Source organism: Ixodes scapularis, unplaced genomic scaffold (assembly GCF_016920785.2).
Source record: "Ixodes scapularis isolate PalLabHiFi unplaced genomic scaffold, ASM1692078v2 PGA_scaffold8__174_contigs__length_109621045, whole genome shotgun sequence".
NCBI lineage: Eukaryota > Metazoa > Arthropoda > Arachnida > Ixodida > Ixodidae > Ixodes > Ixodes scapularis.
In genome coordinates this window covers 94,365,197-94,392,667 of record NW_024609883.1, presented here as the reverse complement: position 1 = coordinate 94,392,667, position 27,471 = coordinate 94,365,197, and the positions used below count along the sequence as shown (strand labels likewise).

The window sequence follows — 27,471 nt, the reverse complement described above, 5'->3', positions numbered from 1 at the left end:
TTTGTCTCCTTAATATGCACAATTCCCATTATGGACAATTTTTAGGGGAAAGGAGGCGTCCATATTAACGAGACATCATTGGATATGTTTTTTTTTCTTTTTCTTTTTTTTTACGACCATGGTAGGGTTTTGAGTAAAACTATTTTAGAATATGTCGAAATAGCGCAACCTGCTGAGAGAAAACTGCCGTCTCAAAGAGAAAGCTGGGCTTTATCACCACGGTGATTCCGTTCCGTCGGAATTGTTCTCAGTTCATTGTACTCAACAATCTGCGTCGATAATGTACGCCGTGTCATATTGGCAATACGAAAACAGGCATCATGTGACAAGATAAATCATCGAGCACTATCTAGCAGCATTCGACTAACGCCTACCGGTCCATTGTGTCCTCTTGGTGCCAATATCTGTCGCTCTTTCTCTTGCAAAGATTAGATAACAAACTCAGACATGTCTCGTGCTCAAATAAGGGGTATTTAAACGTCAATCGCCCTGTTGAGATTCCTCGGTGCCTGCAAACGGTCACAAACAGGTAAGCTGTGACTTTGTACTATAGAAAGAGATCTAGCGCCATAGTATAAGTGTTTTGCTTTTCTGTAATAATCCCGAAAGAAATAATTGGTTGCTAATATTTTCTGAAAGGGCAAACAGACTTAACCTTAAATATGCTAAAATGCTTACTAATGACATGTACAAAAGCTCAAAAGTTTGACAATGGCCACAGAGGTGGTGACTTATGACATCAAATTGTCACCAGAGAACTCGTTAAAGTTGAGGATTAAGGCCATGAAACAAGCGACGCCTTTTCGGCAACACTTAATGAGTCCAAGGATTATTTCATTTCCACAGAAAATATTTTAATTACGCTTCTGCGTTTTCTCTCCTTTTCAACGCGCTTAATTTGATTTTTTGAGACGTTCTGGTTCTGTTGCTTGAAACACAAAAAGAGTAAAGTCGAAAATTGTTTTTAATCGACTGAGTATTTAAAAAAAAAAAAAAAGTAAGTAAATTTTTTCTTTGCTTCAGACATGCTGAAGTCCCTCCTGGTTGTTGGCCTTTTGGCCGCTGTTTGCTCTGGACGCGAGATTCATCCTAAGAAGTGGCACCCACTTTCCGACCAAATGATCAACTTCATCAACAAGATCAACACAACTTGGAAGGTACCTCATGACACAACCCTTACCATATTCCAAGAAATACATCTTCTCGCTCCGATTGATTGACTCAAACGATTGTGCGGGGCTCTATGCTTGCGACTTTAATTCATGGAGGTAAACAAAAGTAGTAAAGATGGCCAAGGCCGCTGGGCTACTTCTGTAAAATACGTATTTGCGCGTGAATTAATGATTTAGAAATTAATACGTTAAAGTCTTTGTCCGCTTGGCACTATGCTTTTTTTCTGGATAACTTTATCGTTCCCCTATCCTAATACAAATAAGATATACATTTCGGCACATATTTCTATAGCGGATGGCAGCAGTAAAATAGAAATACGCGGGTGGTTCTCGAACTCAGCAGGAGGGTAACTGTGACTTCGAGTCGAATACAAAATATTTAAAAAAAATACAGTTTTTTTAAAGAGTCCCATTTTGAGCAAACAACTAGTATATGGTGCATATCTGCTTTATCACTCAAGATGAGTAACTTACAACAATTTCTGCCAGAGATTGTCTTTATTGTTTCAAAACAAAGAACGTCGTAGTTGTCTTAAGAAAAAAAACATGAGAAAAAAGGGGATACGACAAAAATCACCATATCGAAATACGCAGTTATATTTGTTAGTTTATATTTTATGAAAAATTATAGGATGTTCAGTGGACATGCTCTACTGTCACCAACACTACAAAAGAAAATACTATAACTTATCGTCGCGCTTACAGGCAGGAAGGAACTTCGACAAATCCATCTCCATGAGCTACATCAGGGGTCTGATGGGAGTGCACCCCAAGAGCAAGGAATACCGCCTGGCAGAGTTCGTGCACGAGGAGATCCCAGATGACCTCCCGGAAAGCTTCGATGCACGGGAGAAGTGGTCCCACTGCGACTCAATTCACCTTATCCGCGACCAGTCCACCTGCGGTTCCTGCTGGGTAAGAATGCCCTGACCATATTCTAAACAAATGCAAAAAAAAAAAAAAGAAACGCTTACATCTGGGTCTTTGTAAGAGCACCCGATCCTCACTGGTAATATATCTTGACAATATTTCGATAAAATATCTCTCAATGTGGTGATAGCAGTGTTTACAGATTGATCTTTGGATCTTCATTTTCAGTATGCCTTGCTTTTGCGGTATACAGAGCTTAGGAATGAAGGAGACGACTCTAAGAACATGACGCGAATCCTTTATATCTACAGATTCCCGGAAAGGCGTACTTAAAATGATGACGGCAATGCGATTAGGCAAAAGATTATGACATAAGTACTAAATAAAGTGCAGCCGTAAATCCGGAAGTCAAAGTTGTCATGAATTATAAATATATTAGAAGGTAATGAGTGCTTGTAAAACGTAGAGTTCAGTTAGTTCTCATCCACGTGTCTGTGAGTTACCAAGACTCTTGAGCCAACTCCACCTCAAAGACAAGGCCTGCGCCTGACGTTTCGTTAATAGATCCCAGACCCGCCGCAAGCGGCAAACACCCCGAAGCATCACGAGAGTAGGGCCGGACCGTGTGACTGTAGTGTGACTACTACGTCGCTTTCACTGCCGGCCGCAGCTGTGTGCACGATTGCTGAGCGCGAGCTGATAGAGAGCTTCCAGTTCATTTGCAACGTGCATGCGAACACTCCCTCAGCCAGGAGCGCGAGCTAGCATGCGCTCCGGGCTTTGACAGGTGCATTTCTAGCGCGCGCGCTCGTTCTGCGGAAGAACCCTCTCAGAGCAGCGACCTTGAGCTCTCGCGCTTGTGGCGTTGACTGCGTTCTCTGCTTTAAAGTGAGCAAAGTATAAACAGCGCCCTCAAAAATGGCATTCCGTGCCAGCGTCCAGCGTCCCGCAAAGGGCTTTGCAGCCCTCAGCACAGCAGTAAGGCATTTTCACTCATGCATTTGACGCCTCACGTGAACGCCTAACTTCATCGTATGCTAAGCAACCGACATTCGGCGTGAGCATCTGTTTCATTATCTTCTACACAGATCATAGAAGCAGACGACGAAGCAGGGGAGGGAGCAGACAATTTAGCAGACGATGTAGCAGACGATGTAGCAGACGATGTGGCAGACGATGTAGCAGACGATGTAGCAGACGATGGTACTCATCCGACCTAGCTAGGGGGCGCTGAGGGGATCTACTAGTGATGACGTTAAGAGGAGGAAACGCGCAGGCCTTGTGTTCTAGGTGGTATTGCTTTGGCACATAGGTAATTTGCCCACCGTACATAGGAATTCTAAAGTGATCTAACAAAAGTCAATGCGAAAGTCAAAACAAAAAAAAAATAGTCTATTTGTTTATGAAGAGCACTGTTAAGAGGTTCTAAAAATGTACCACATTAAATGGAAAGAACTGTCCTGTAGACCCCCGAGTGATGGCCGACGTTTTTGCTACAGAAATATACCTTTTTAGAAGCTTCTTTTTTATAAATCCTTTTTAATTGCTTTCAGCCAGACTCGGACACCTTGCTGTTTTATGTGAAATTTGGTCCTAAACTTTTATATGATTTCACACAGGCCTTTGGCGCTGCGGAGGCGATGTCGGACCGTGTCTGTATTCACAGCAAAGGAAAGGTTCAGGTAGACATCTCGGCCGAAGACCTCCTGGACTGTTGCGATTCCTGCGGTGCCGGGTAAGCAATTCGATGTTAACTATTGTCACCGACACCTTAAGAAAAGCAGGACGTACCAAGCTTCGAGCATAAGGTTATCACTCTGCCGTCAATGAAATTAGGGTGTCGAAAATAATCCCTGGAGAAGGGGAATAATGCCTCCTCCAGGGATTATTTTCGTCATTCTTGTCCAGCTCGCTTGCACCTTTGCATTTAATTGCATTATAATCGAAGATTAGGCTGGTTGCCGATGTGAACGCCAAACGATAGATCGCGAAGCAAGAAGCTTGAACATAAGCCACACCCTACGTTTACTAAGCTGCCTTCCCCCCCCCCCCCCCCCCCCCCCCTATTCTCCGCTAAATCCGCCGCTGCTCAAAGCAAGGATCGCGGGATACCTCCTGCTTGTAGCTCTGGCTGTACGTCGCAGCTTAAAAAGTGAATGGGGTATAAAGCAAGGACGTAGACGAAGCGAACAAACACAAGGCGTCTACGTCCTTGACTGTGATTTCAGTGCTATTACTTTTTTAAAGACAATGAAGCAACTATCCTACCTATTCACTTTATTGGGGTATAAAATAGACACTTTCTAGCTCGGCTGTGGAGTACATCAGTGGCCATCCTTGAAGCAGATTTTGTTTTCTCACAGAACTCATCGAGCATTAACATTTTCGTTCTTCAGCTGCAACGGCGGATACCCTGCGGCAGCCTGGGAATACTGGAAGGAGAGCGGACTCGTCAGTGGTGGCCTCTACGGAACCACCGACGGCTGCAAGCCTTACTCTCTCGCCCCCTGCGAGCACCACACCAAGGGCTCTCTGCCCAACTGCACCGGAACCGTGCCCACGCCCAAGTGCGTGCATCTCTGCAGGAAGGGCTACGGCAAGGACTACCAGGATGACAAACACTTCGGTAGGGTATCTGCTGTTTGCAATCACGTGGCTATAACGGAGGGTCTAAGTTTAAGAGAGGCTGCAACTGGAATTATGAATGGTCTTTGGGATAAAATGGCGGACGCCCCCTGGTGAAATTGGTCACGAGCGCGCATTCGTTGCGTTGTCACGTAGCGAGGAGGAAAGCGAATGGAAAGACAGAAACTAAACACACTAATGTCTCCCATCTGAAGTCATGAAGTTAAAGAAAGAAATGCTGTAATAATATACAGTTTTAGAGTAGAGTATACAAAAGCTTTGACTATCCCGGGAAATAGCGTCATTGCCATGTTTCAATCCAAAACGTAGTGTGGGTTCGGCACATGTGCAGTGGCGAAGAAAACGTTTCTTTAGACCAGCAAATATTTTGGACATTTTATGGTAAAACTCTCTAATTAATGTTCCAGTAAATATGAGCACGACCAAATCTTTTACTTTGGGGGTTGTCGTCGTACCTGTATTGCCAGTTTTGAGTTTAACATCCGAAACTCCTTAGGCCAGCTCGTTTGTACTCTTGTCCTCTTTGCTATCAATCTGAAAGTGTTCTCCTGGACTCTCCGTGTTTCTAGTGCATTGGTCACGAACAAGATAAAAAAAAAAGTGCGGACACTCACCCCTTAAGACTGAGGACAGCTCAAATATACGACAAACTTGTACAGGACAACGGGTACAGGAGCACAGAAAGGCGCACAACGCCAAATGTCGGGGTTTCCCGCTTTTTATCGCAAATACTGTGTTCGTGTTTGACATACGTTTAATATATTTGCTCACTTCACAGGCAGGAAGGTGTATTCTATTTCGAGCGACGAGAAGCAAATCCAGACCGAGATCTTCAAGAACGGACCTGTGGAGGCTGACTTCACCGTTTACGCCGACTTTCTGAGCTACAAATCTGGTAATTACATAACAATGTTTTACACGACGAAAGTGAACGACTAAAGGCCCGTTCGGACACTTGCGTTTGGTTACGATAGAGTTCTTGTTATCCCTTACGACGAGAAAACACACTGGCACGCTGGGGCCATCTAGGAGCAGACACTGGAACTGCATTCCACTTGAGCGAAGGAGAGTGTGTTCAAGGTTCGCCGGCATCCCGGTAACAAGTTATATATTGCAAATATGCTCGTCTTGTCACTTTATGAAAATGAAACCGTTGTTCATCTTTACGAGCGGTTGAAAACCTATGCCGGACAGCTTTTATGTGGCACTTGTTCTCTGACGTTTTCCTATTTTCAAAAATTTGGAAGGTGCTGGCGATATTATGAACACAAAACAAACATATTCGGACATATGCATGACCAGAAGGAATAAACCAGTACTTATTTACTGCAAATCGGACTATATCACATGGCCTTTACTTATTTTGATCGTCAACATCCCCAGGGAGTTAGTGATCCCGTGTTACTGCGTAGTTCTTGCCGTCTCTCTTGGTTTTCCAGAGGTTGTTTATTCTTTTGGCACGTATATCCGCCGTGTTGAAAAGCGCCGACGCAGTATTCACGCTAACAGTGTCCGACAGTGGACATAAATGCATGTTTGAAGCTGTTTTAGCACTGTGTTCAATGCCATAAATTAAAAAAACGCCGTAGCCGAATAATTATTTCGTCTGCGTGACTGAGAAATTTAACAAGCTACCTAGTACGTACGAAATATTCGCGAAATTTGCTCTTATAATGAGCCGCAGGAAGAAAAAGCACTCACTTTTTCCCATAGAAGTGCGTTACCGGGAGTTAATTTTCGACTTGTTGCTGTCTGCTTCAATTTGTAATAGCACACTAGCGCCAGTAGAGCCTCTGGAGTACATTATGATAACTCTGTGTTTAAACCGTACGGGCATAGAAGTCTGCAGTTTCTAACACAGCCTTACAAAAGGCAAACGTATTTGTCAAAAAGTATGTCGCAAACGAGTGTGCGTCAAATTCTCTCACTTTATTTTGCTGTGGCACGTTCACCACTCCAAGTCACGTTGCAGACCCTTAATAAGGGTAAATTCGAACAATACTAAATAGACCACAAATAATGATGGCAAATATGTTTTATTGCCGGAAAAGCTATTTGTAAACAAATCTTCAGCCACGTTAGAAAACGGTTCCAAAGCAATGACCGATGTTATGTTATAAAACAAAAACTATATGGTGTAGTATCGATTCAAACAAAAAAAAACGTGCCAAGTACAAAGCTTTGCGCCATTTAGGACAAGTGACAACGAAAAAGAAAAAAAAAAAAACTCGAATATGGTTAAGTTGGCACTGCTTAATGGTAAGAACAGGTTAGTAATAATATCACAAACCACCCTGAAACAAAGGACCTGGTTTTACCGGTCAGCGGCACCTACGCTATTTGCGAGTTCTTCTTTCGCATAACTTGTCGTCAATGAACAAAACTTATGAAGTTTTGCTTTTGCTCAAGTAATCCCTAGGATTCGATTAGGCATGAATGAAACTAATATTGCTTTCCGTTATCTCAAAACGTCCTTAATATGGTGCGACGTCTACTTTTCTAGACAAGGAAGACTTTTTAAATGCCTTAAGGTAGTGATACTCTACCTCCTATCATGTTCTATTATGTAAGCACCCTGATAACCGATATCTCCCGTTCTCAGGCGTGTACCAGCACCAGAGCGGTGACGTCCTGGGAGGCCACGCTATTCGCATCCTCGGATGGGGCACAGAGAACGGCACCCCGTACTGGCTTGTGGCCAACTCCTGGAACGAGGACTGGGGCGACAAGGGTGAGATACTCGCGAACACAATTACAAAATAGACAACTCTTATTTAGCTGTATTGTAATGCTGTTATTCTGTTTTATTGTTTGAAAACTAACGTCCCTAGTTAAAAAAAAACTATTATGCAAGCGTCCAATAAACATATGGAAACATATTTTATAATATAAGAACTTATATAAGTTGCATTTAATTCATGTAGGGTTTCATATGTTGATTGTACAAATCATACGTGTAATTTTTATCTTTTGAATATGTGGTATCGTAGGCCCTTCAAAGTTTATTTTTATTTATTTATTTCGTTTTATTTTTTCGCATATTTTATTTATTTCGTATATTTTTACAATGAGAAGTATTGGAATTCTCAGTCTACTAAAAATACAGAGAATATAAAGACGTGATGAGACAAAAACAATTTTAACATGTGACCATTTCGTTTTTAATTGTACCTGTTTTTTTTTTTTGTTTTTTTTCATGAGCGCTCTCAGTTTAGGTGTTTGCCACGCGCTATTGTGCGCTATTCAACTTTTGCATAAGCATTTTGTGTACTTCAGACAGAATGTTCAGATATAGTTAACAATATTTAAATGCAGACGATGACTTAAGTCAGGCCTGGTAATTCCCATTTTTAATGGATTTTAGAAAGGAGAGAAGGAAGAACTATCTAAGAAGGTCCTTAGTTGAGTAAGTTAGGTTAAAAGGAAAGCTGACAAATATTTTAGGATTGAGCTTAAACACAATTTGGTATTGAAGGGGTACTCCGGCGATTTTTTGAGCTACCTCAACTCACGATATTTTCTGACTCCCCGGCCTTTACCCTCTCCGGTATGCTTTTAAGTATGGCGCAATTCATTATAGTTATTGCGAAATCGGCAAATGAAAATGATGCAAAAACCAACATTCAAATATACCCGCACTTTTCAGTACCGCGATGTCAGTGGCAGGCAGGCTTGCCAGTCGAGCAAGCAGTCTAAAAAATAAAATATGCCAATCATTTCTTCCGTGCTGGGGCGCGGGTACTGGAGTGAGCTTCCAAAGGATTTGACACAATGAAACTGATTCAAATCAGTTGGGAACAAATTCTACAGTCTAAAAAGTGAACCCCCGCTTTCTACAGACGTCACTTTCTCGTTGTTGCCAGTAGAGACTTTCAGTTTGAAAAGCACAGTAAAGACCACAACTGTAAATTCAATAACTTCGCGAAAAAACAATATTTTGACCTAATATTTGGGATACTATATTACCGATGTTTCCTTGTGAAGCAAAATTTCAAGCAAATCGGAGACAATGAAAAAGCCCTGCGGTATACCCTTTAAAAACAATTTGTTGTTTAAGCTTTTTTACTTCATTTCATTCCTTTAAAAATAATTATGTGCGACTTCAGTTTTCCAACGCCTTCATCCTCTATTTTCAATAGTGTAAACGGAAAATAAATCATTCTGAGCGTATTAGGCATGGATTGTGTTTAAAACGTCGACTTGAAATTGTTGAAAATATTAAAACGTGAGATGTCTTGGTGCGCGTGTAACTTTGGGATGCAATTTTCTTCCAGGTTATTTCAAGATTCTTCGTGGGCGGGACGAGTGTGGAATTGAAGACGACATTAATGCCGGTATCCCCAAAAATGAATAGGTCTAATAAACTATTTGTCAAAAGCAGTTCGAAAAGATATTGTCTTAATTGCCTCTTCTCTAACCTTTAGGACCTTTCCAGTATTCCTTCGTAAGATAGAGTGTACGGTGAAATAATATACGTTTTTTTTTCTACCACTATTCAGCACTGGTACTTAAATAGTACCGCCCACTCAATCAAATAAAATGTGTTGGCACAAACGCCATTTGTAAGACACAAAAAAATTATTTTCTCATATTCACATTTTTCGATTCGTCAATTGAAATGCTTTTTCGTGTTTCTCTATACTTCATTTTATATTTTTATATTGTTTACCAAACTTATGCCCATTATAACTGAAAAAAATGATAGCCCCGTAATATATTTTATGTGTCCTGCTATTTTGCATTATTATGCACCGTTTATGTTAAATGCACTAAGAAAATCTCACATGTGAGAAAAATATTTGAGTAGATTTGCGTTCATAAATCAGCCTCATGAGGAAGCGAAATATGACACCATAAAACACCTTAGGTGTTTACTGCGTTGACACTCTACACAGATAACCAGAAAAAGTATAGAGGCTTACTCTTGACGACTATTTTTGCGTGCCCAGTACTTGACGGGGTTTGCGGAATGTGAACTTCAAAAATATTTTGAGGATAAAACAATTTCGAGACGGGGAGCGGTACGCTGTGCATTAGTTATCATAGAATAATATATTAGCGGGATTTGTTATTGTTGGCAGCATCAGAAGCTGCACACGCAACTGGTCCAGGCAAAAATTTGAAGCGTGAATCCCCAGGCGTTCTTTCAATCTTTCTGAACACGGTGCTTTCCTTTTCGCTGAGACGAGGAGGATTTGTTTTAGCCTCACGAGCATGTCGAAACCACCCTGTGTGAACCGTCGTTGCACTTCATTGATGAGCCGGCCAACAACCGCATAAAAAACCTTGTCGATGCTTGTGGTCGAGGGTAAGTTGTACCGGAGGCGTTGGGTTGTCCGTTGCCTCTAGTATGCGAAGAGGTTTCCTCACTCTCTCGAGTGGGACAGTTGAATGTCCATGTCTTCGCTGTAACGTCTTGCCTCACGCAGAAGTTGATCAAAAGACTCCTGTGTGCTGAGATCAGAGAGGGTTCTCAACAACATCGCCGCCTTTTTGACACCCGCCGCACTGTACTGCGTGTTTTGCATGTCCGTGCCAGCTGCTCACAAGGCCCGAATACCTTGATTGCAGCTGTCAGGAAGAACATTGTCTCAAACTTCTTTATTCGCTTGGCAAAACCCATCAGAGCGGTCTTTCTGCGTCTGCCACAGCGCCTGGTGTATTCAAGATTTCTTCGAGAGTTTTGAGCACTCGCTCGTAGTTTTCACCGAAGCACGACACAGACGTGACTCTGACAGCCCAACGTGTTCAACACAGGGGTATTAGTCGCTCAACTCTCGGGATTGGCCCGCCATCACACGGCTCAACCACGATGTCCATGTACATCTTCTTTCGCTTAGTGGATTCCAAGATCACGTTTGAGACATCCTTCACAATTGTGATGACCTCACACATTGCGTCACTTTTCCGAGATATCACTTGCAACGCCAGATCCAAGGAATAATTTCTGCAGTGAATTTATGGGCTCTCTTGGCCGTTCATTTGACATAATTTTTCGCACACCATGTAGACGGCCGGACATGTTGGCAGCGCCGTCGAAGCAGTGTACGCGAAGATCCTGCATGCTCAGCGTCAGTGTGAGTAAACTGTCCTTGACAGAAGCAGCAAGCGTTGCTGCTGGGGAGTCTGGCGGATTGTACAAGCCTGTGAACAACTCCTTGATAAAAAGCGAACTAGGATCAACGCATCGCGCACACATTGTGAACTGTTCAAGGCCTGACATATCGGTCGGGGAATCGTCCATGATCGCATAAAAAGGTGACCTTTTTATTTCGTCTACGATATCTCGTTGCACCATACGACCCAGTCTTTCCAAAATCTCATTTTGGATGGTTGGCGCCAGCCAGTTGTCTCGACGCTTCCGCCAGGCCTTCAGCTCTGAAACGTCGCTTTCCCTCTCTTCAAGCAGTGACATAAGGTTCCCGTCATCTGCGTCATGGCCTCGCACGCCATTTCCGTTACTTCCTAAGTACCTTAAGGAGCTTCGATCACTAAAAGACCAGCTCGAGCTTTTTTCTGTTCGGGCAGGCTGTGCTGAACCACTTGGGAGATGACCGGAGTGCCTTGCTGCCGTTGAATAACCATTTCGACGGACTTCTTGTGAAAGGCACTGTTTTCATGAGCTCGGAATTTTTCGATTCCTTTTTTCCTGTTCCTAAACCCTGCTCTACTCAAGAAAGACGTTTCTTGACTCTCGACGGAAGTATTCTTTCTTATGTGAAATGCCTTGATGCAGTCAAAGCAGAGTACGCGGAGTGGCTAAGATAATCAACAACTTGTTGCGAATTCCTTCCTCCGGTGGAAACTCAAGCCGCTTCCTTCGGGATTCTTTGCTTAGGCGGCACGAGGTGACAGTGCGTATTGCGAATGCTTCTCAGCGAGGTCCCTTGGCCGCCGCCCGCCAGTGTTTGCCCTGCCCAGTGGCGGCTGTTTCAGGGGGAAAGGGGGGGGGGGGCGGTCAAAACACATGCCTTGCCCCCCACTTTGAAAACTGGGGGAGCAAGCGCCCCCCTTGCGCCCCCCCCCCCCCCCCCACCACCCCTGGGGTCGGTACGCCCATGCAGTCCACCTGCGATTCCTATTGGGTAAGAATGCTCTGACCATATAAACAGATAAAAAAACGCTTACATCTGGGCATTTGTACAAGTATCCTGTCCTATCTGGAAATAGGTATTAACCAGGTATTTGGTAAAATAGTTCTAAATGTGGTGATATCAGTGGACAATCGTTTATATGAATATTTTGGACCTTCAAGTGTGATATACCTTGCTTGTGCGATATATAGATGTCAAACTTTAAGGGGATGACTCTCAGAGTGTGACAGAGTATTCATTGATACAGGCACTTAAACGGGCGTCGTTAAAATGGTAAAGGTAAGCGATTAGGCTAACTCTCACAAAAAAATACTACGTCCAGTACATCTCTAATTCCGGAAGTCAAAGTTGTTAGGAATGAATAACTGCTTAGAAGGTAATCAATGCGTGTAAAATGCAAAATTAAGCTACTTCTCATGTACTTGTCGGTGGGTGAGCAAATCTCTTGTGGGCATTCAAATTTTAGAGCGCAGCTCTTAGGCGTCCGTTTCTGGCTTGAGCGCCATCGCCGTCGGCGTCGCCGTCGCCGTCGGCGTAACCAATGTCACGTGACCCCACCAAGGTCACCCCAAGGTCACGTGACCCCTCCCAAGGTCACGTTACCCCAGGTCACCCCAAGGTCACCTCAAGGTCACGTGACCCCCACGTGACTCCCCAAGGTCACGTGACCCCCTCCCACCCCAAAGTCACGCGACACCCCCCCCCCCCCCCCCCCGAGGTCAAGTGACCCCCTCCCCCCGAGGTCAGGTGACCCCCCCCGGAGCATATTAAAGAATGAGGGGAGGAGTAGGAGAAGGAGGAGGAGGAGGAGGGGTCTACCCTCCCTTCAGTAACCCTTCCCTTCTCCTCCTCGAGAGCTGCGCTCCAATTCGGCGTTACAGAGAGTTGTAAACGGCTTTCACTTTTTTCTCACCGTACAAAAAAATCTTCAGCCGAATTTTTTTTATTGAATTTGATGTTATTTAGTAGAAGGACAACGAAGAAATCCAAAGTCGAAGAAATAGTCCATTTCATTTGGAAGACCACTGCCTATGAAGTTTAGAAAATAATACAATGTTAAATCTACAAACAAAGTAGTCTCCTGGAGGCCTTGGTGTGATGGCAGGCGTCCCGCTAAGAGACTTAGCTTCTTCGGAGCTTAATTATTCTGACTTACTTTTGAATTGCTTCCTACAAGTCTCTGCCACATTCGTTTTAAATCACATATTAAAGTTATTGATGCCCTCACACGGGCGTTTTTTGCTGCGGCGGCCATGTCGGACCAAGTCTGCATTCACAGCAATGGTAAGATCCAGGTGAACATATCGACTGAAGACCTCCATGACTGCTGCGATACTTGCGGTGACAGGTAAGCAACTCAATGCAAACTATATTCACTTACATCTGCGGGCATTCCCCTGCTGCTACCCGTATTGGAAACCGTCACAGCACCCCGGTTCAACCACACGTATACATTTAATGACTGTTATCGCCCGCGCCACGATCCCAAGAGCCCCCGGACATACGCTGTGACGGCTCTTTATCAGCGGCAGAGCGCCGCTCGCGTGGCCAGCTGCGCTTGGCCCCCTTGCGGTGCAGATGACCACTGACGACTGTCAGAGGGGCAACCTGCATGGGCAAAACGTTTTGAATCCCCAGGTTTTCTAGACATCTCCCCCTTTCCGAAACACAAAATAACGGCCGTCATATAACGGCCGTCATAGAAGGTCTTGGGGGCCTTGTTTCTAGGTGAGCAAGGGTCTTCGCAGATGGGCGAGCACGGGTTGGACTTCCTTACTTCCAGAGAGTACCAATGCGAATGTGGTGGGTCTGATGATGGGAGCTGCGTCGCCGCCACTACGTGTCTGTCGCGAGAAACTAGTAATTAAAAGCAACATAAGGCCGTGACGCCCTCCCAACTGTACCATAAAAACCGAAGAGGGCATGAATATAATGCACTAAGAGCTTCCGCTACTTTTTTCTAATCTACGTCCTCGGGTTCATAAGAAGCTTTTAGGTCGGCGACCTGAATTCACCTGCAAACTTCACCAGATTCACAGTGCACCAGCTCGTAAGAGAGGTTGGAGAGCTTCTTACTAACACAATAAGGGCCTTCTTATCTCTTTGCTAAGGAGGCCGTGAAGCCTCCAGCAGCATCACTTAGCGGATGATTTCGCCTCATCACCAGATCTCCTTCCTTGAACTGCAGGTTTCTCCTCCCCTTGTTGCACTGGTTCGCCTGCTAGTCTCGAGACGTCGAGGCTCTCCAGAGCTTCACACAAGCTCTCCGTGAAACGCTTCTGTAGATCTTCTGAAAACGGCGTGGTAGTGCGCCGCATGCTTGCAGGATCTGTGCAAAGAAGGCCATTTCCCAGGGGAAACACGAGCTCTCTCCCAAGGTTAAGTCGAGCCGGAGTAAAACCCGTGGACCGGTTGATTGCTGTGCGGGTAGCGAATGACCTTTCTGTCAATTTTGCGCCCCAGTCTTTGTGTCGCTCTGTATGCGCTACAAGCATCAGCTTCAGGTTACGGTTGACTCTTTTCGTGATATTCGCCTGTGGATGGTGCGGCGAAGTCTGCTTGTGGCGTATTCTTAGCGCCTTACACGCTTCCACAAACACCTTGTCAAAAAGAAAAGGAAACGTTCGATGTAATGAGTGGTGCGGCAATGCCAAAGTGCACGAACGTCTCGAGAACACAGTCCTAGATTTTCCTAGAGTCCAGTTGACGCAAAGGAAGCATTTCTACCCTCTTCGTGAAGTGGTCGTTCACTACTAAGAAATATTGATTTCCGCGTGGACTACGGGAAAAGGGACCGAAAACGTCACCGGCAGCGACGGCAACGCACTCCCAGGTCAGCTTGCTTTAGACCGACTGCATTAAACCTGGTGGACGGCCCTCTCGGGGTTTCGCTTTCTGACAAATCGGGCAGCCTACGTGTGTACCTCATTACATCCTGCCTCATGCCTGGCCACGTTGCAATATGGGATAACTTTTCGTAAGACTCGCTTTCACTGCTGTGACTTGCCAAGGCGAAATCATGCATATATCTTATAAATTAATTACGCAGTTTACGTGGTATTACAGTCTAGAATGTCGGGCTCCTAAACCTATCGTCCACCTGGGGGATGTACCACAGCAGTATGCCGTCGCTGCTCAGCAGGTATAAGTCTCTGGGATTCACAGCATCGGCTCTGTTTTTTTTCTGCCAGCTGGTGCATCACTTTCTGACAAAGTCCTTCGGATCCTGCTGAGCTGCCCGGAGCTCCTCTGCTCACCAGGGCTCCCCACCGCGAAGCTAGTGTGTTGGGCGCTGCATTAGCCACTGCCACCAAGCCGGGACCCATCTGCATTTCCTGCCCGAGAAGTGGAGCACGGGACAACGCATCTGCAACGTAGTTAGCCACTCCACGCTTGTACTCGATTGTGTACATGCACCGCTGGAGCAAAAGGGCCTATCGAGCGAGTCGTCCTGCTGGCTTTTCAAAACCACTTGAGCCACGAGAGAGCCATGTGTTCAGTTTAAACTCAAAACGAGGCGCAGTCAAGGTATATGTCAAACTTCTTAAGTGCGGAAATAATTGCCATACACTCTTTTTCGGTTGAGTAGTTTCCCTTCGAGCCGGATAACGTATGACTGGTGAAAGCTACGGGACGAAGAACGCCATCATATTCCTGCAGAAGAACTGCTCCTAGTCCGTTATCGCTTGCGGCGGTCTGCAACCTGAAGGGAGGATTCAAATCGGGCATATTTAGACACCCGTTTTCAGTGTTAGGCCTTGAGAGGCACGCAAATGCGGTTTGCTGCTGTTTCTCACAACACCGCTTCTTTTTTTTTTCGAAGCTGTTGGTACAGAAGTTCTTTCATCTCAGCGCTTTGCTGAATGAAATCTCTATAAAACGCAATTATCCCGAGATACCTCTCTGGGCTTTTGACGTCATGAGGGGGTGGATACTTCGTTATTGCTCTCAACTTATCTTCACTAGGGCGCAGCGTGTCATTATCTACAACAAAGCCAAGAAGCTTGATTACAGGCGAGGCCAATTGAACCTAAACTGGACGAATCAGATTGCCGGCCTGGCGCATTTGTTCGAGTATGATGCGAAGGTGCACGAGATGCTTCTCGAATGTTCTTGATAAAACAGCTACGTCATCAATGTACGCCGTCGTAAACTCGTACTTTGCGTCACCGAGGACAACGTCAATTAGGCGTTTAAAGCTGGCAGGAAAGTTGGACAAACCAAAGGAAAGGCGAGTAAACTCGAACAACTACCTGTGACTAATAAATGTAGTATTCTTTACATCAGCCAGATGAACTTCGATTTGAAGATCTCGTAGAAAATGTCTGACAATCAACTTCAACCTTTTTAACTCCTCATACTTACTAATCATTAGTATAAGAACCGTGCTTTAATTTTTACTGTCTTTCGCATGCTTTTATGGGTAAAGTTCCTTGGGGTCTAGCTTTGTCCGTCCGTCCGTCCGTCCGGCGTCCGTGCTCACATAAAAAGAAAAACTGTTTGCGCAGTCAACAGGATTCGAACCTCTGCGGGGAGATCCCAATGGATTTCTAGTCCATCGCCTTAACCACTCGGCCACGACTGCGGGACGAGTAAGGGGCTCTGAGATGTGGTAATAACTTAGAGCTGGGGATATCATGGATGAAACGTTGCATGTACCCACTCAACGCCTATACAGGAGAGGGCGCTGCGGTAAAATGCGTATATAATCGCGTTAAAATTTGCATGCATTGCCTCAACATTTAGGAACGAGAGGGCGCTGCGGTCAAATGCTCAAATGCGTATATAACCACGTTCCATACCACACATTCTCTTTCTGACATGGACCGTTGACTTAAGCGGTGATAAAAACCACCGCCTAATCGGAGCGCATCTCGGCACCGACGGCACCGCGCCCCTTGGAGAAATAGTGCAACCAACCTCTGGCTGCGCTGCCCCCGCTCAACGCAGCACAGGCTGTTGCACTATTTCTCCAAGGGGTGCGGTGCCGTCGGTGCCGAGATGCGCTCCGATTGCAAACCAAAACCTAAAACCCGTCGAAGTTCTGCGGTTTTTCAGAAAGCCGGAAAATGCTGCGCGTGCTTCTATAGTTCTGCAATTTATTGATTTAGTGTTTTTCGATGACTTTCAGCAAGTTTCTAATCGAAACCCTGATTCGTCCGATATTTTGTTCTCAAGTTATGGACCGTTGAAGCGACCATGGCGGAAACTGACGTTTTTCCAGCTTATCGGGGGTGCCATTTTTCACTCAATTCCTTTTCCCGACTTTTTATGCTGCATAAATATAACTTTTCGGGAATACTTTCGAGATATGCTTTTTTATGCTAATTAAGTGTCTAGGTCATAAGATCCTTAATTTTCTTCTTCTTTTTTTTTTAATTGTCAAACTGCCTTTCTGCGACGATATTTGACGAAGATCAGCAAGCTGTGCTGTGTTACTTAATCAACATATTTTTATGATTTTTATATCACCGTAAATCTCCAATTAAGCTCTTTGTTCTTAGTATAATTTGAATATTTTGGGCTGGATACAATAATGTGCAACACGTGCCTGAATAACAAATAATTCGGAAAACTAGCAAGTGTGGAGTCAATTTTCTAAATAAAGAACACCTTGTATTTCTTTTATTTTTTATATAGAGTTAGGTAATAAAAAAGTCTATCAGGAACTAGCAACAAAAATTGTAATATATCGTTGTGTATGGCCGCTATTAGGACTAGAATCTCGGGCTATGAGCGTTTTGAACGGGACTTCGCATAGGGGCTCTGCTGAGCAGAATTTTGGCCTATGTAATGCTTTCTATTTGTCGTTAGCATTATATAAATATCCAACTATAAACATTAATGAAATTTGAAGTAGTGCACTTAAAAAAGTCCGTATCCACAAATTCGGGTACAGCGCTTACTTCTTCCCGATTCGGGGGAATGCAGATCGTTAGAGAATTCCTCTGGGGCCTTTTGCTTTCGGCTTTGAGTTCGAAATACCGAACTTGAAATGTAATTGTCATATTTTCTTATGTCAAACAGATATTTAGAGCATATACATATGTATGATTTAGTACCTGACGCTTATGAAGTACGGTTTATCTTGTGCGCATGCGGACTCTCGTAAAATAACAAGCATTTCGTAGCGTGTAAGGTTTCAAACGCTTTAGTCATGCGGTTTAGGTTCCATTTCTTTTTTCAGTGATTCGTGCCGGTTTACTTAGACTTTTCCCTCTTTACTTAAGTCCGTACGGGAGTCTAGATGTTACGTATCTTCTCCGTCAATACATGGGACGAAGCTCACAAACCTTGAAAATTACTTCAGTGCCAAGTAAATAAATACTGTTAGGATAAATATTGTTGCTTCACTGGCTTTTACGCTCAGATATTGAGGTAAGTAAAGACATTAAATAGAAAACCTTACAAAGTTCAAAATTCTGCTAAGCTCAGCACCTATGCGAAGTCCCGTTCAAAACTCTCCTAGAACGAGATTCGAGCCCTAATAGCGGCTAGACAAACAATGTATTACAAACAATTTCTGTTTGTAGCTCCTGACAGACTGCTATATTGCCTAACTGTGAATAAAAAAATGAAAGAAACAAAAGGTGGGTTTAAAAAATCGACTTCAAACTTGCAAGTTTTTTCTAAATATTCGTTTTTCAGGCAAATGTTCCGTGTTATATGTTTAGAGCAAAATATTCAAATTATACTCAAAAGAAAGAACTTAATTGTAACTTTACGGTGATATAAAGATCATAAAAATATATTGATTGTGTCACGCAGCACAGCGTGCTGAACTTCGTCAAATATTGTTGCAGAGAGGCGGTTTGACAACTAAAAACAAGCATTAGAGATGTATACGACCTAGACGCTATATTGCCAGAACTCGCCGTTTGCATCTTCTTTTATTCAAGGAATTTACAGGTAGCTACTAAAAATTTCAAAGGAGTTAATTTTGAGTTAGGGTATTTTTGTAAGTCACGTGTATTGCTGGGCGACGAGTTAACAAAAACCAAAAAGTTAGTTTTTATAGCCGCCATACAAACAAAATATTACATTTGCAGTTTATTTTACTTTATAAAGTACCGCACCAGGTAGCTAGAGAAAAACGTATATATATATATATATATATATATATATATATATATATATATATATTACGATTATGATAGGGTTTGGAGGCAAAATATTTTTAGATCATGTCGAAATAGTGCGGTCTCAGAGAGAAAGCTGTGCTTTATCACCGTGGTGATTCCTTTTCGTCGGAATTACTCTCAGTTCATTACGAAAAACACTCAACAGTCGATCTAGATATGTATTCCATGTCACATTGGCAAATGAAAAGAGGCAACATGTGACAAGATAAATCATCGAGCAGAATGTAGCCGCATGGACTAGTGCATACCGATCCATTGTGTTCTCTCGGTACCATTATCTGTGGCTCTTTCTTTTGCACAGATTAGATAACAGACCGAGACCTGTCTCATGCTCAGATAAGTAATATATAACCGTCAATCGCCTTGTTGAAAGTTGTCGGTTCCTGCAAACGGTCGCAAACAGGCAAGCTGTGATTTTGAACTATAGAAAAAAATCTAGCACCATAGTATAGGTGTTCTTTTTTCTATAATAATCCCAAATGAAAACAGTGGCTAATATTTTCTGTAAGGGCAAACAGACTTTAACTTAAATACGCTCAAATGCTTACTCATGACATGTACAAAAGCTCAAAGGTTTGACAATGGTTACAGAGGCGGTGTCTCGTGATCTCAATGGGTCACCAGAAAACTCGTTAAAGATGAGCATTAGGACAATGAAACAAGCGACGCCGACTCGGCAACACTTAAAAAGTGCAAGGACTATTTCATTTCCACAAAAAAGGAAAAAAAACATTTCAATTGCGCTCCTGTGTTTTTTCTCCTTTTCAGCGCGCTTAATTAGATTTTTTTTATACGTTCGGGCTCTGTAACTTGAAGCACAAAAACACAAAGTAAAGTCGAATTTATTTTTAATCGACTGCGTGGTTTGTAAAAATTAAAAGTAAGTATACTTTTTCTTTGCTACAGACATGCAGAAGTCCCTCCTGGTCGTAGGCCTTTTGGCCGCTGTTTGCTTTGGACGCGAGATTCATCCTAAGAAGTGGCACCCGCTCTCTGACCAAATGATCAACTTCATCAACAAGATCAACACAACTTGGAAGGTACGTCATGACGCAATCCTTACCATATTCCAAGAAATATATTTTCTCGCTCTGCTTGATTGACTCAAACGATTGTGCGGGGCTCTATGCTTGCGAATTTAATTCATGGAGGTAAACAAAAGTATTAAAGATATCCAAGGTCACTGGGCTACTTCTGGAAAATACGTATTTGCGCACGAATAATGAATTGGAATTACATTCATTAAAGGTTTTGTCTGCTCGGCACTTCAAGTATTTTTTTATTACGAACAATTATTTCTTCGTTCCCGTATCCTAATACAAATGAGAGATACATTTTGGCAAATAATTCTATTGGGTATGGCAGCAGAAAAATATAACTTTACGGGTGATTCTCGAACTGAGCAGAAGAGAAACTTTGACTACGCGTCCAATACAAATTATTTAAAAAATAGCTTTTTCTAAAGAGTCACCCTTTGTGCAAACAACTAGTATTTGGTGTAAATTTGCTTGATAACTCAAAATGAGAGACCTTCAAAATTTTCTACCGGAGATTGTCTTTATTGTTAAAAAACAAGGGACGTAATTGTTGTCTTAAGAAAGAAACCTGATAAAAAGATAAAAACGCCAAAAATCACCATACCCAAATGTGCAGTTATAATTGTTAGCTTTTATTTTACAAAACAAATTATAGGAAGTTCGGCGGACATGCTCAAGTGTCACCAAACCTACAAAAAAAATTCTATAACTTATCGTCACACGTAAAGGCAGGAAGGAACTTCGACAAATCCATCTCCATGAGCTACATCAGGGGTCTGATGGGAGTGCACCCCAAGAGCAAGGAATACCGCCTGGCAGAGTTCGTGCACAACGAGATCCCAGACGACCTCCCGGAGAGCTTCGACGCACGGAAGAAGTGGCCCAACTGCAACTCAATTCACCTTATCCGCGACCAGTCCACCTGCGGTTCCTGCTGGGTAAGAATGCCCTGAATATAGTCTGAACAAATGCAAAAAAAAAAAGAAACGCTTACATCTGGGTCTTTGTGAGAGCATCCGGTCCTCACTGATATCTTGACAATATTTCAATAAAATATGTCTCAATACGGTGATATCACTGTCAAGACATTGATTTCAATCTTTGGATCTTCACTTTTGGTATGTCCTGCTTGTGCGGTATACAGACCTTAGGCATAAAGGACTCTTCGAACATTACACAAATCCTTTATCGCTATAGATGCCCGGAAAGGCGAAATTAAAATGATGACGGCAATGCGATTAGGCAAAAGCTTATACAATAAGTACTAAATCAAGTGCAGCCCTTATTCCTCAAGTCAAAGTTGTCAGGAACTATAAATATATTACAAGGTCATCAGGGCTTGTAAAATGCAAAGGTTGATAGCTCTCATGCACGTGTCTGTGTGTGAACAACCCTTTTGGGCACAAACGTAATTTTCCCACCATACACGGGAATCATAAAGTAAGTTGCTCTAAATAAAATTTCTTGTGAACTAAAAGAAGGGCAATGTGAAAGTGAAAATTCTAAGAAAATTGTGTAGTTTTTTATGACCAGCACTCTCAAGAGGTTCTAAAAATGTACCATAATATATGGAAAGAACTGTCCTGTGAATTCCCGAGTGATGGCCGACGCTTTTTGCTAAAGAAACATACCTTCATCGGACCCTCTTTTTTTATACATCCTTTTTAATTGCTTCTAGCAAGACTATGTCACCACGCTGTGTTGTGAGAAATCCGGTCCTAAAGTTATTTATGATGTCCCATAGGCCTTTGGTGCCGCGGAGGCGATGTCGGACCGTGTCTGCATTCACAGCAAAGGAAAGATCCAGGTAAACATCTCGGCCGAAGACCTCCTGGACTGCTGCGATTCTTGCGGTGCTGGGTAAGCAATTCGATGCAAACTATTGTCACCGACACCTTGAGAAAGGCAGGACGTGCCGAGTCTCGCGCATATGATTATCACTCTGCCGTCATTGAGATTAGGGTAGTTACCGTTGTAAACTCCAAATAATAGATCCCGAAGCGAGAAGCTTGAACATAAGCCACAAACTACGTTTACAAAGCTGCCTCCCCCCCCCCCCCCCCTCTTCTCCTCTAACTCCGCCGCTGCTCAAATCAAGGATCGCGGGATTCTCCCTGCTTGTAGCTCTGGCTAGATGTCGCAGCTTAAAAAGTGAATGGAGTGTAAAATAAGGAAGAAGACAAAGTGAACAAACACAAGGCGTCTACGTCCTTGAGTGTGCTTTCGGCGCTATTACGTTTTAAATACTATGAACCAACTATTCCACCTATCCACTTTGTTGGGGTATGCAATGTAGTACACATTTTACCTCGGCTGCGAGGTACATCGGCGGCCGTCCGTAAAAAAGTTTTTTTTTTTTTTTTTTTTTTTTTTTTTACAGAATTTATTGAGCGTTAATATTTTCATTTTTCAGCTGCAACGGCGGAACTCCCGCGGCGGCCTGGGAATACTGGAAGGAGAGCGGACTCGTGACTGGTGGCCTCTACGGCACCAACGACGGCTGCAAGCCTTACTCTCTCGCTCCCTGCGAACACCACACCAAAGGCTCTCTGCCCAACTGCACCGGAACCGTGCCCACGCCCAAGTGCGTGCATCTCTGCAGGAAGGGCTACGGCAAGGACTACCAGGATGACAAGCACTTCGGTAGGGAATCCGCTGCTTGCAGTCATATGCCTTATAGAGGGCCTAGGGTTAAGAGAGGCTGCAACTCGAACCATGAAGGGTATTTTGCTGTCTAATGGCGGACGCCTCCTGGGAAAATTTGTCACGAGAGCGCATGCGTGTTACGAGGAGGAAAGCGGCCGGAAAGGCGGAAATCTAGGTACACTAATGTCTCATATGAAGTCATGAAGTTGAAGTAAGAAATGCTGGAATAATGGAGAGTTTTAGAGTAGAGTATGCAAAAGCTTTGAATATCCCAAGAAATAGCGTCATTGCCATGCTACAATACAAAACGCAGTGTGGGTTCGGCGCATGTGCAGTGGCGACGACACTGTTTCTTTCGACACGCAAATCTTTTGGACATTCTATGGTGCATCTCCCTAATTAATGTTCCAGCAAATATGGGTAAGAAAAAAAACGATGACAGCAAGCTCGTTTACTTTTGGGGTTGTCCTCATACTCGCATTGTCAGCTTTCAGTTCAAATTGCGCAACTCCTTAGGCCAGCTCGTTTGAACTCTTGTCCTTTTTGCTATAATCTGCAAGTGTCCTTCTGGACTCTGTGTTTCTAGTGCATTGCTCACGAACAAGATAAAAAAAAGCGCGGACAATCACCCCCGAGACTAAGGGCAGACAGCATAGATACACGACAACGTGTAGAAGACATCGGGTACAGGAACACAGAAAGGTGCACAACGCCAAATGTCGGGGTTGCCCACTTTTTACTGCGAAATGTTTGTTCGTGTCTGACATACGTCTCATTTATTTGTTTACTGCACAGGCAAGAAGGTGTATTCTATTTCGAGTGACGAGAAACAAATCCAGACCGAGATCTTCAAGAACGGACCTGTGGAGGCTGACTTTATCGTTTTGGCCGACTTCTTGAGCTACAAATCTGGTAATTACGTAACAATGTCTTACACGATAAACGTGAAGGACCAAAAACCCGTTCACACTTTACGACCAAGTTCTTGTTATCTCTTACGTCGAGAGGACACACTGGCGCGCTGGCGCCATCTATGAGTAGACCCTGGGACTGCATTTCACTTGAGCGAAAGTTTTGCGGTATTTAAAGAAAATTCAAATGTACGTACCATCTATGAGTAATGGTCACTTGCAACATTGTCAAACGTTTTGTCAGCCAAGAAAAAAATAATGAAGAGCGATAAAAAAAGAAAATATACGGAAATGCCAAGTGTTTCACGGCTGCCTCATCAATTGTGCCGATTTGTTCTCATGTCGTAAAATATTTTGAGAGGATCTTAACAATAGAGTTATTATATTGTGTGCACTAGATGTTCAACTGGCGCTAGCTAGCGTCTATGCGACTTCCGGAATGCGAATTAAAGCATACAGCACCCAGTGTACTTTTCCGATGCTCTTTTGCATTCCTGTGGGAAAACGCGCGTGCATCTCCTTTCTTCGCCAGAAAACAACAGGCATTTTTTTTCTTATTTTGGACGTACCGAATAGTATGTAACTTCAATATCATTGAAATAGTGTAATTGCTTTAGTTATTGTATTTTTCTTTACCAGTGAACGATGTTTATCTTCGCTATATTTCAGGCCCTAACCTCTGTTCCATAGCAGGTGTGTAAAAAAGAGCGACGCTTCTAAGCAAAATAACAACCGAAAGGAACGTATAGTGCGGTCAAGGTTCACCGGCATTCCGGTGACGCTTATATATTGCAAATACGGTCGTACTGTCAATATATCCAAATGTACCGGTCCTGCATCTTGACGAGCGGTTAAACACTTCCGAAACGTAAAGAGTAAAGTATGTGGGCTACGGAAGGCGTTTTTTTTTTAATTATTATTATTTCTGTTGCCGGGCAGCTTTTATCGGTCAATTGTTCTTTGGCGTTTTCCTATCTTCAAAGATTTCTAACGTTCTGGTGATTTTTTTATCACAGAACAAGCATTTTCGAACATATTCATGAGCAGAAACAATAAAACAGTACTTATTTATTGTAAATGTGGCTATATTACATTGCCTTTAGTTTATTTTGATCATTTACATGGACAGGAAGTTAACGATCCCGTGTTACTGCGTAATTCTTGCCGTACGTCTTGGTTTTCCAGATGTCCTTCGTTCATTTCGATCGTGTATTCCCCAAGTTGAAACGCGCCGACGCCGTTTTCGCGCTAACAGTGTCCGACAGTGCACATAAGTGCATGTATGAAGCTTTTTTAGCACTGTGTTTAATGACAAGAATATGAAAGAAAAACGCCGTAGCTCACTAATTGTTTCCTCTGCGTGACTTAGAAATGTAACAAGCTACCTAGTACCTACGAAGTGTTCGCGATACTTGCTCTTATAATGAACCGCAGGAAGACAATGCAAACACTTTTTCTCATATAAATGCATTACCGGAAGTCCATTTTCGACTGGTAGCTGTGTGCTTCAATTCGCATTAGCACACTAGCACCAGTTTAGCCTCTAGCGTACATTATAATAACTGTATGTTTAAACCATACGGTCATAGCAGTCTGCAGTTTGTAACACAACCTTAAAAAACGCAAACTTATTTACCGCAAAAGTATGTAGCAAATGAGTGTGCGTCAAACTCCTTCACTTTTTTTTTGTTTCGGCAAGTTCAGTACTTCAACTCACGTTGCTGAACCCTAATATGTGTAAATTCGAACAACGCTAAATAGACAGCAAATAATGGTGGCAATTACGTTTTATTTCCGGAATGACCGAGGCCATATTATTTAAAAAAAAAAAAAAACTGAATAGGCTACCATTGATTCAAACAAAAAACGTCCCGAGCACAAAGCTTTGCGCCATCTAAACCAAGTGACAACGAAAAAAGAAAAAGAAAGAACTCGAATATTCATCATCATTTATCATCATTTATTTTCCTTGAGGGCCCGTGGGGCATTATACAAGGGGGTGGCAATAGAACAAAAACAAATAGAACAGTAAACACAATTAAAACACTGTAAGCTAGCTAGGTAGGTCAGATGAAGAGAGGGTAATGGCTTCAACAAATTTAGTAGTATCATTAATAGAAACGATGTTATGAGGTAGTGAATTCCAATCCTCGATGGCCAATGGTAGTGTGGAAGTCTGGTGAGAAACAGTTGATGATCGAATTGGACGTAATTTACATAGGTGATCTAGACGCAGGAAAATACGATGGGGAGGTGATAGCAGTGATTCTTTGAGGTGGCTATTGTGATAAAAAATTCGATGGAGGAGAGAAAGGCATGATACTCGGCGGCGAAGGGAAAGTGTATGAAGGTTAGCTGATTGGCGTAATCCTGATATGCTGGTATATGGTGAGTAGTTGTTATAAATAAAACGAAGGGCTCTGTTTTGGACGGATTTTAGATTCTTTGCAAGGTAGGACTGCCATGGGGACCATATAGATGAGGCGTATTCTAATTTCGATCTTATAATTGCTAAGTTACTAGCCCTGCTTAATGGTGCGCAGCGTAATAACAGGTTAGTAATAATACCACAAACCACCCAGAAACAAATGTCCTGGTTTAACCAGTAAACGGCACCTATGCTATTTGCGAGTTCTAATTTCACATAACTTGTCGTCAATGAGCAGAAGTTACGACGTTTTGCTTTTGCTCACGTAATTCATGAAATTTGTTTAGGCAGTAATACTGCCTAGTCATGTTCTACTATGTAAGCACCCTGATAATCACTATCTCCCGTTCCCAGGAGTGTACCAGCACCACAGCGATGACGTCATTGGAGGCCACGCTATTCGCATCCTCGGATGGGGCACAGAGGACGGCACCCCTTACTGGCTCGCGGCCAACTCCTGGAACGAAGACTGGGGTGACCACGGTAAGATACCCCAGAACACAATTACAAAATAGACCATGGTTATTATGCTATAGTGTAATGTTGTTGTTTTTTTGTTTTTGTTTTGTTAAACTACTAACGTCCCTAGTTAAACGGATTATTCAAGAGTCCAATGAACAAATGGAAACATATATTAACATATTCGAACTTATATATGTTTACGTATAATTCATATAGGTATATGTCGATTGTAAAAATCATAAATGGAATTTTGATCTTTTCAATATGTGGTATCTGAGACCATTGAAAGTTGATTTATACACGGAGCGGTGAAGTTCTCAGTCTACAAAGATTGCGTAGAATATAAAGACGCGGTGAGGCCAAAATAATTTTAATATGTGACCATTTCGCTTGTAATTGTTCCTTAAGCCTTTTTTATTTTATTTTTTATTTTTCATGAGCGCTGTCAGTTTATATATTTGTCACGTGCTACTGTGCGCTTTGTAACGATTGCATAAGCATTTTGCGCGCTTCAGACAGAAAATTCATATACGGCAAACAATGTTTAAACACGGACCATGATCTTAGGCAGGGCTGGTCTTTCCATTTTTTAATGAATTTTAGAAAACAGACAAGAAAGAACTATCAAGAGAGGTCCCCAGTGAAGTAAGTGAGGTTAAAAGGAAGGCTGACAAATGTATTTTGGATTGACATAAACATAATTTAGTGTTAAAGACAATCTGTCGTTTAATATTTTCGACTTCCTTTCATTCAATTTAAAAATATATATGTGCTCCTTGAGATTCAAAATGCCTTCCACTTCTATTTTTTGTACTATAAAAAAACAATAAAACATTCTGAGCTTATAATACGTGAATTATATTTTGACATCAACTAGCAAATGTTGAAAATATTCAACCGTGGGATGTCTTGGTGCACATAAAAATTGGGTATGCAATTTGTTTCTAGGTTACTTCAAGATCCTTCGAGGGAAGGACGAGTGTGGAATTGAAGAGGACATTAACGCCGGTATCCCCAAGAACAAATAGCTCTAATAAATTATTTGTCGAAAGCAGTTCGAAAA

At 42.8% G+C, this 27,471-nt stretch overlaps 1 protein-coding gene and 1 pseudogene across 2 annotated transcripts; both read left to right on the top strand.

Annotated features, from left to right (window-relative positions):
* The first annotated feature begins 498 nt into the window (after positions 1–498).
* Positions 499–27,471, top strand: LOC8024138 (cathepsin B). 2 transcript variants are annotated; one of them, XM_029966584.2, is made up of 8 exons: positions 499–529; positions 19,831–19,964; positions 20,690–20,899; positions 21,706–21,821; positions 22,375–22,604; positions 23,403–23,519; positions 26,301–26,429; positions 27,357–27,471. In XM_029966584.2, exons 2-8 carry the CDS (start codon positions 19,833–19,835, stop codon positions 27,434–27,436), a joined length of 1,014 nt encoding a protein of 337 aa, XP_029822444.2. In that variant the 5' UTR covers positions 499–529; positions 19,831–19,832; the 3' UTR covers positions 27,437–27,471. The 2 variants fall into 2 exon arrangements, with proteins under 2 accessions (XP_029822444.2, XP_040357055.1); XM_040501121.1 differs by lacking the exon at positions 499–529 and adding an exon at positions 19,293–19,327.
* On the top strand, positions 1,026–9,071 carry LOC121045493 (annotated as a pseudogene).

What these genes read in the sequence shown, in the direction of transcription:
- LOC8024138 (XM_029966584.2), top strand. Translation starts at nt 19,833, where the DNA reads ATGCAGAAGTCCCTCCTGGTCGTAGGCCTTTTGGCCGCTGTTTGCTTT. An exon ending in CCACCTGCGGTTCCTGCTGG is followed by an intron (nt 20,900 to 21,705) that starts GTAAGAATGCCC and finishes GATGTCCCATAG; the next exon opens with GCCTTTGGTGCCGCGGAGGC. An exon ending in CCAGGATGACAAGCACTTCG is followed by an intron (nt 22,605 to 23,402) that starts GTAGGGAATCCG and finishes TTTACTGCACAG; the next exon opens with GCAAGAAGGTGTATTCTATT.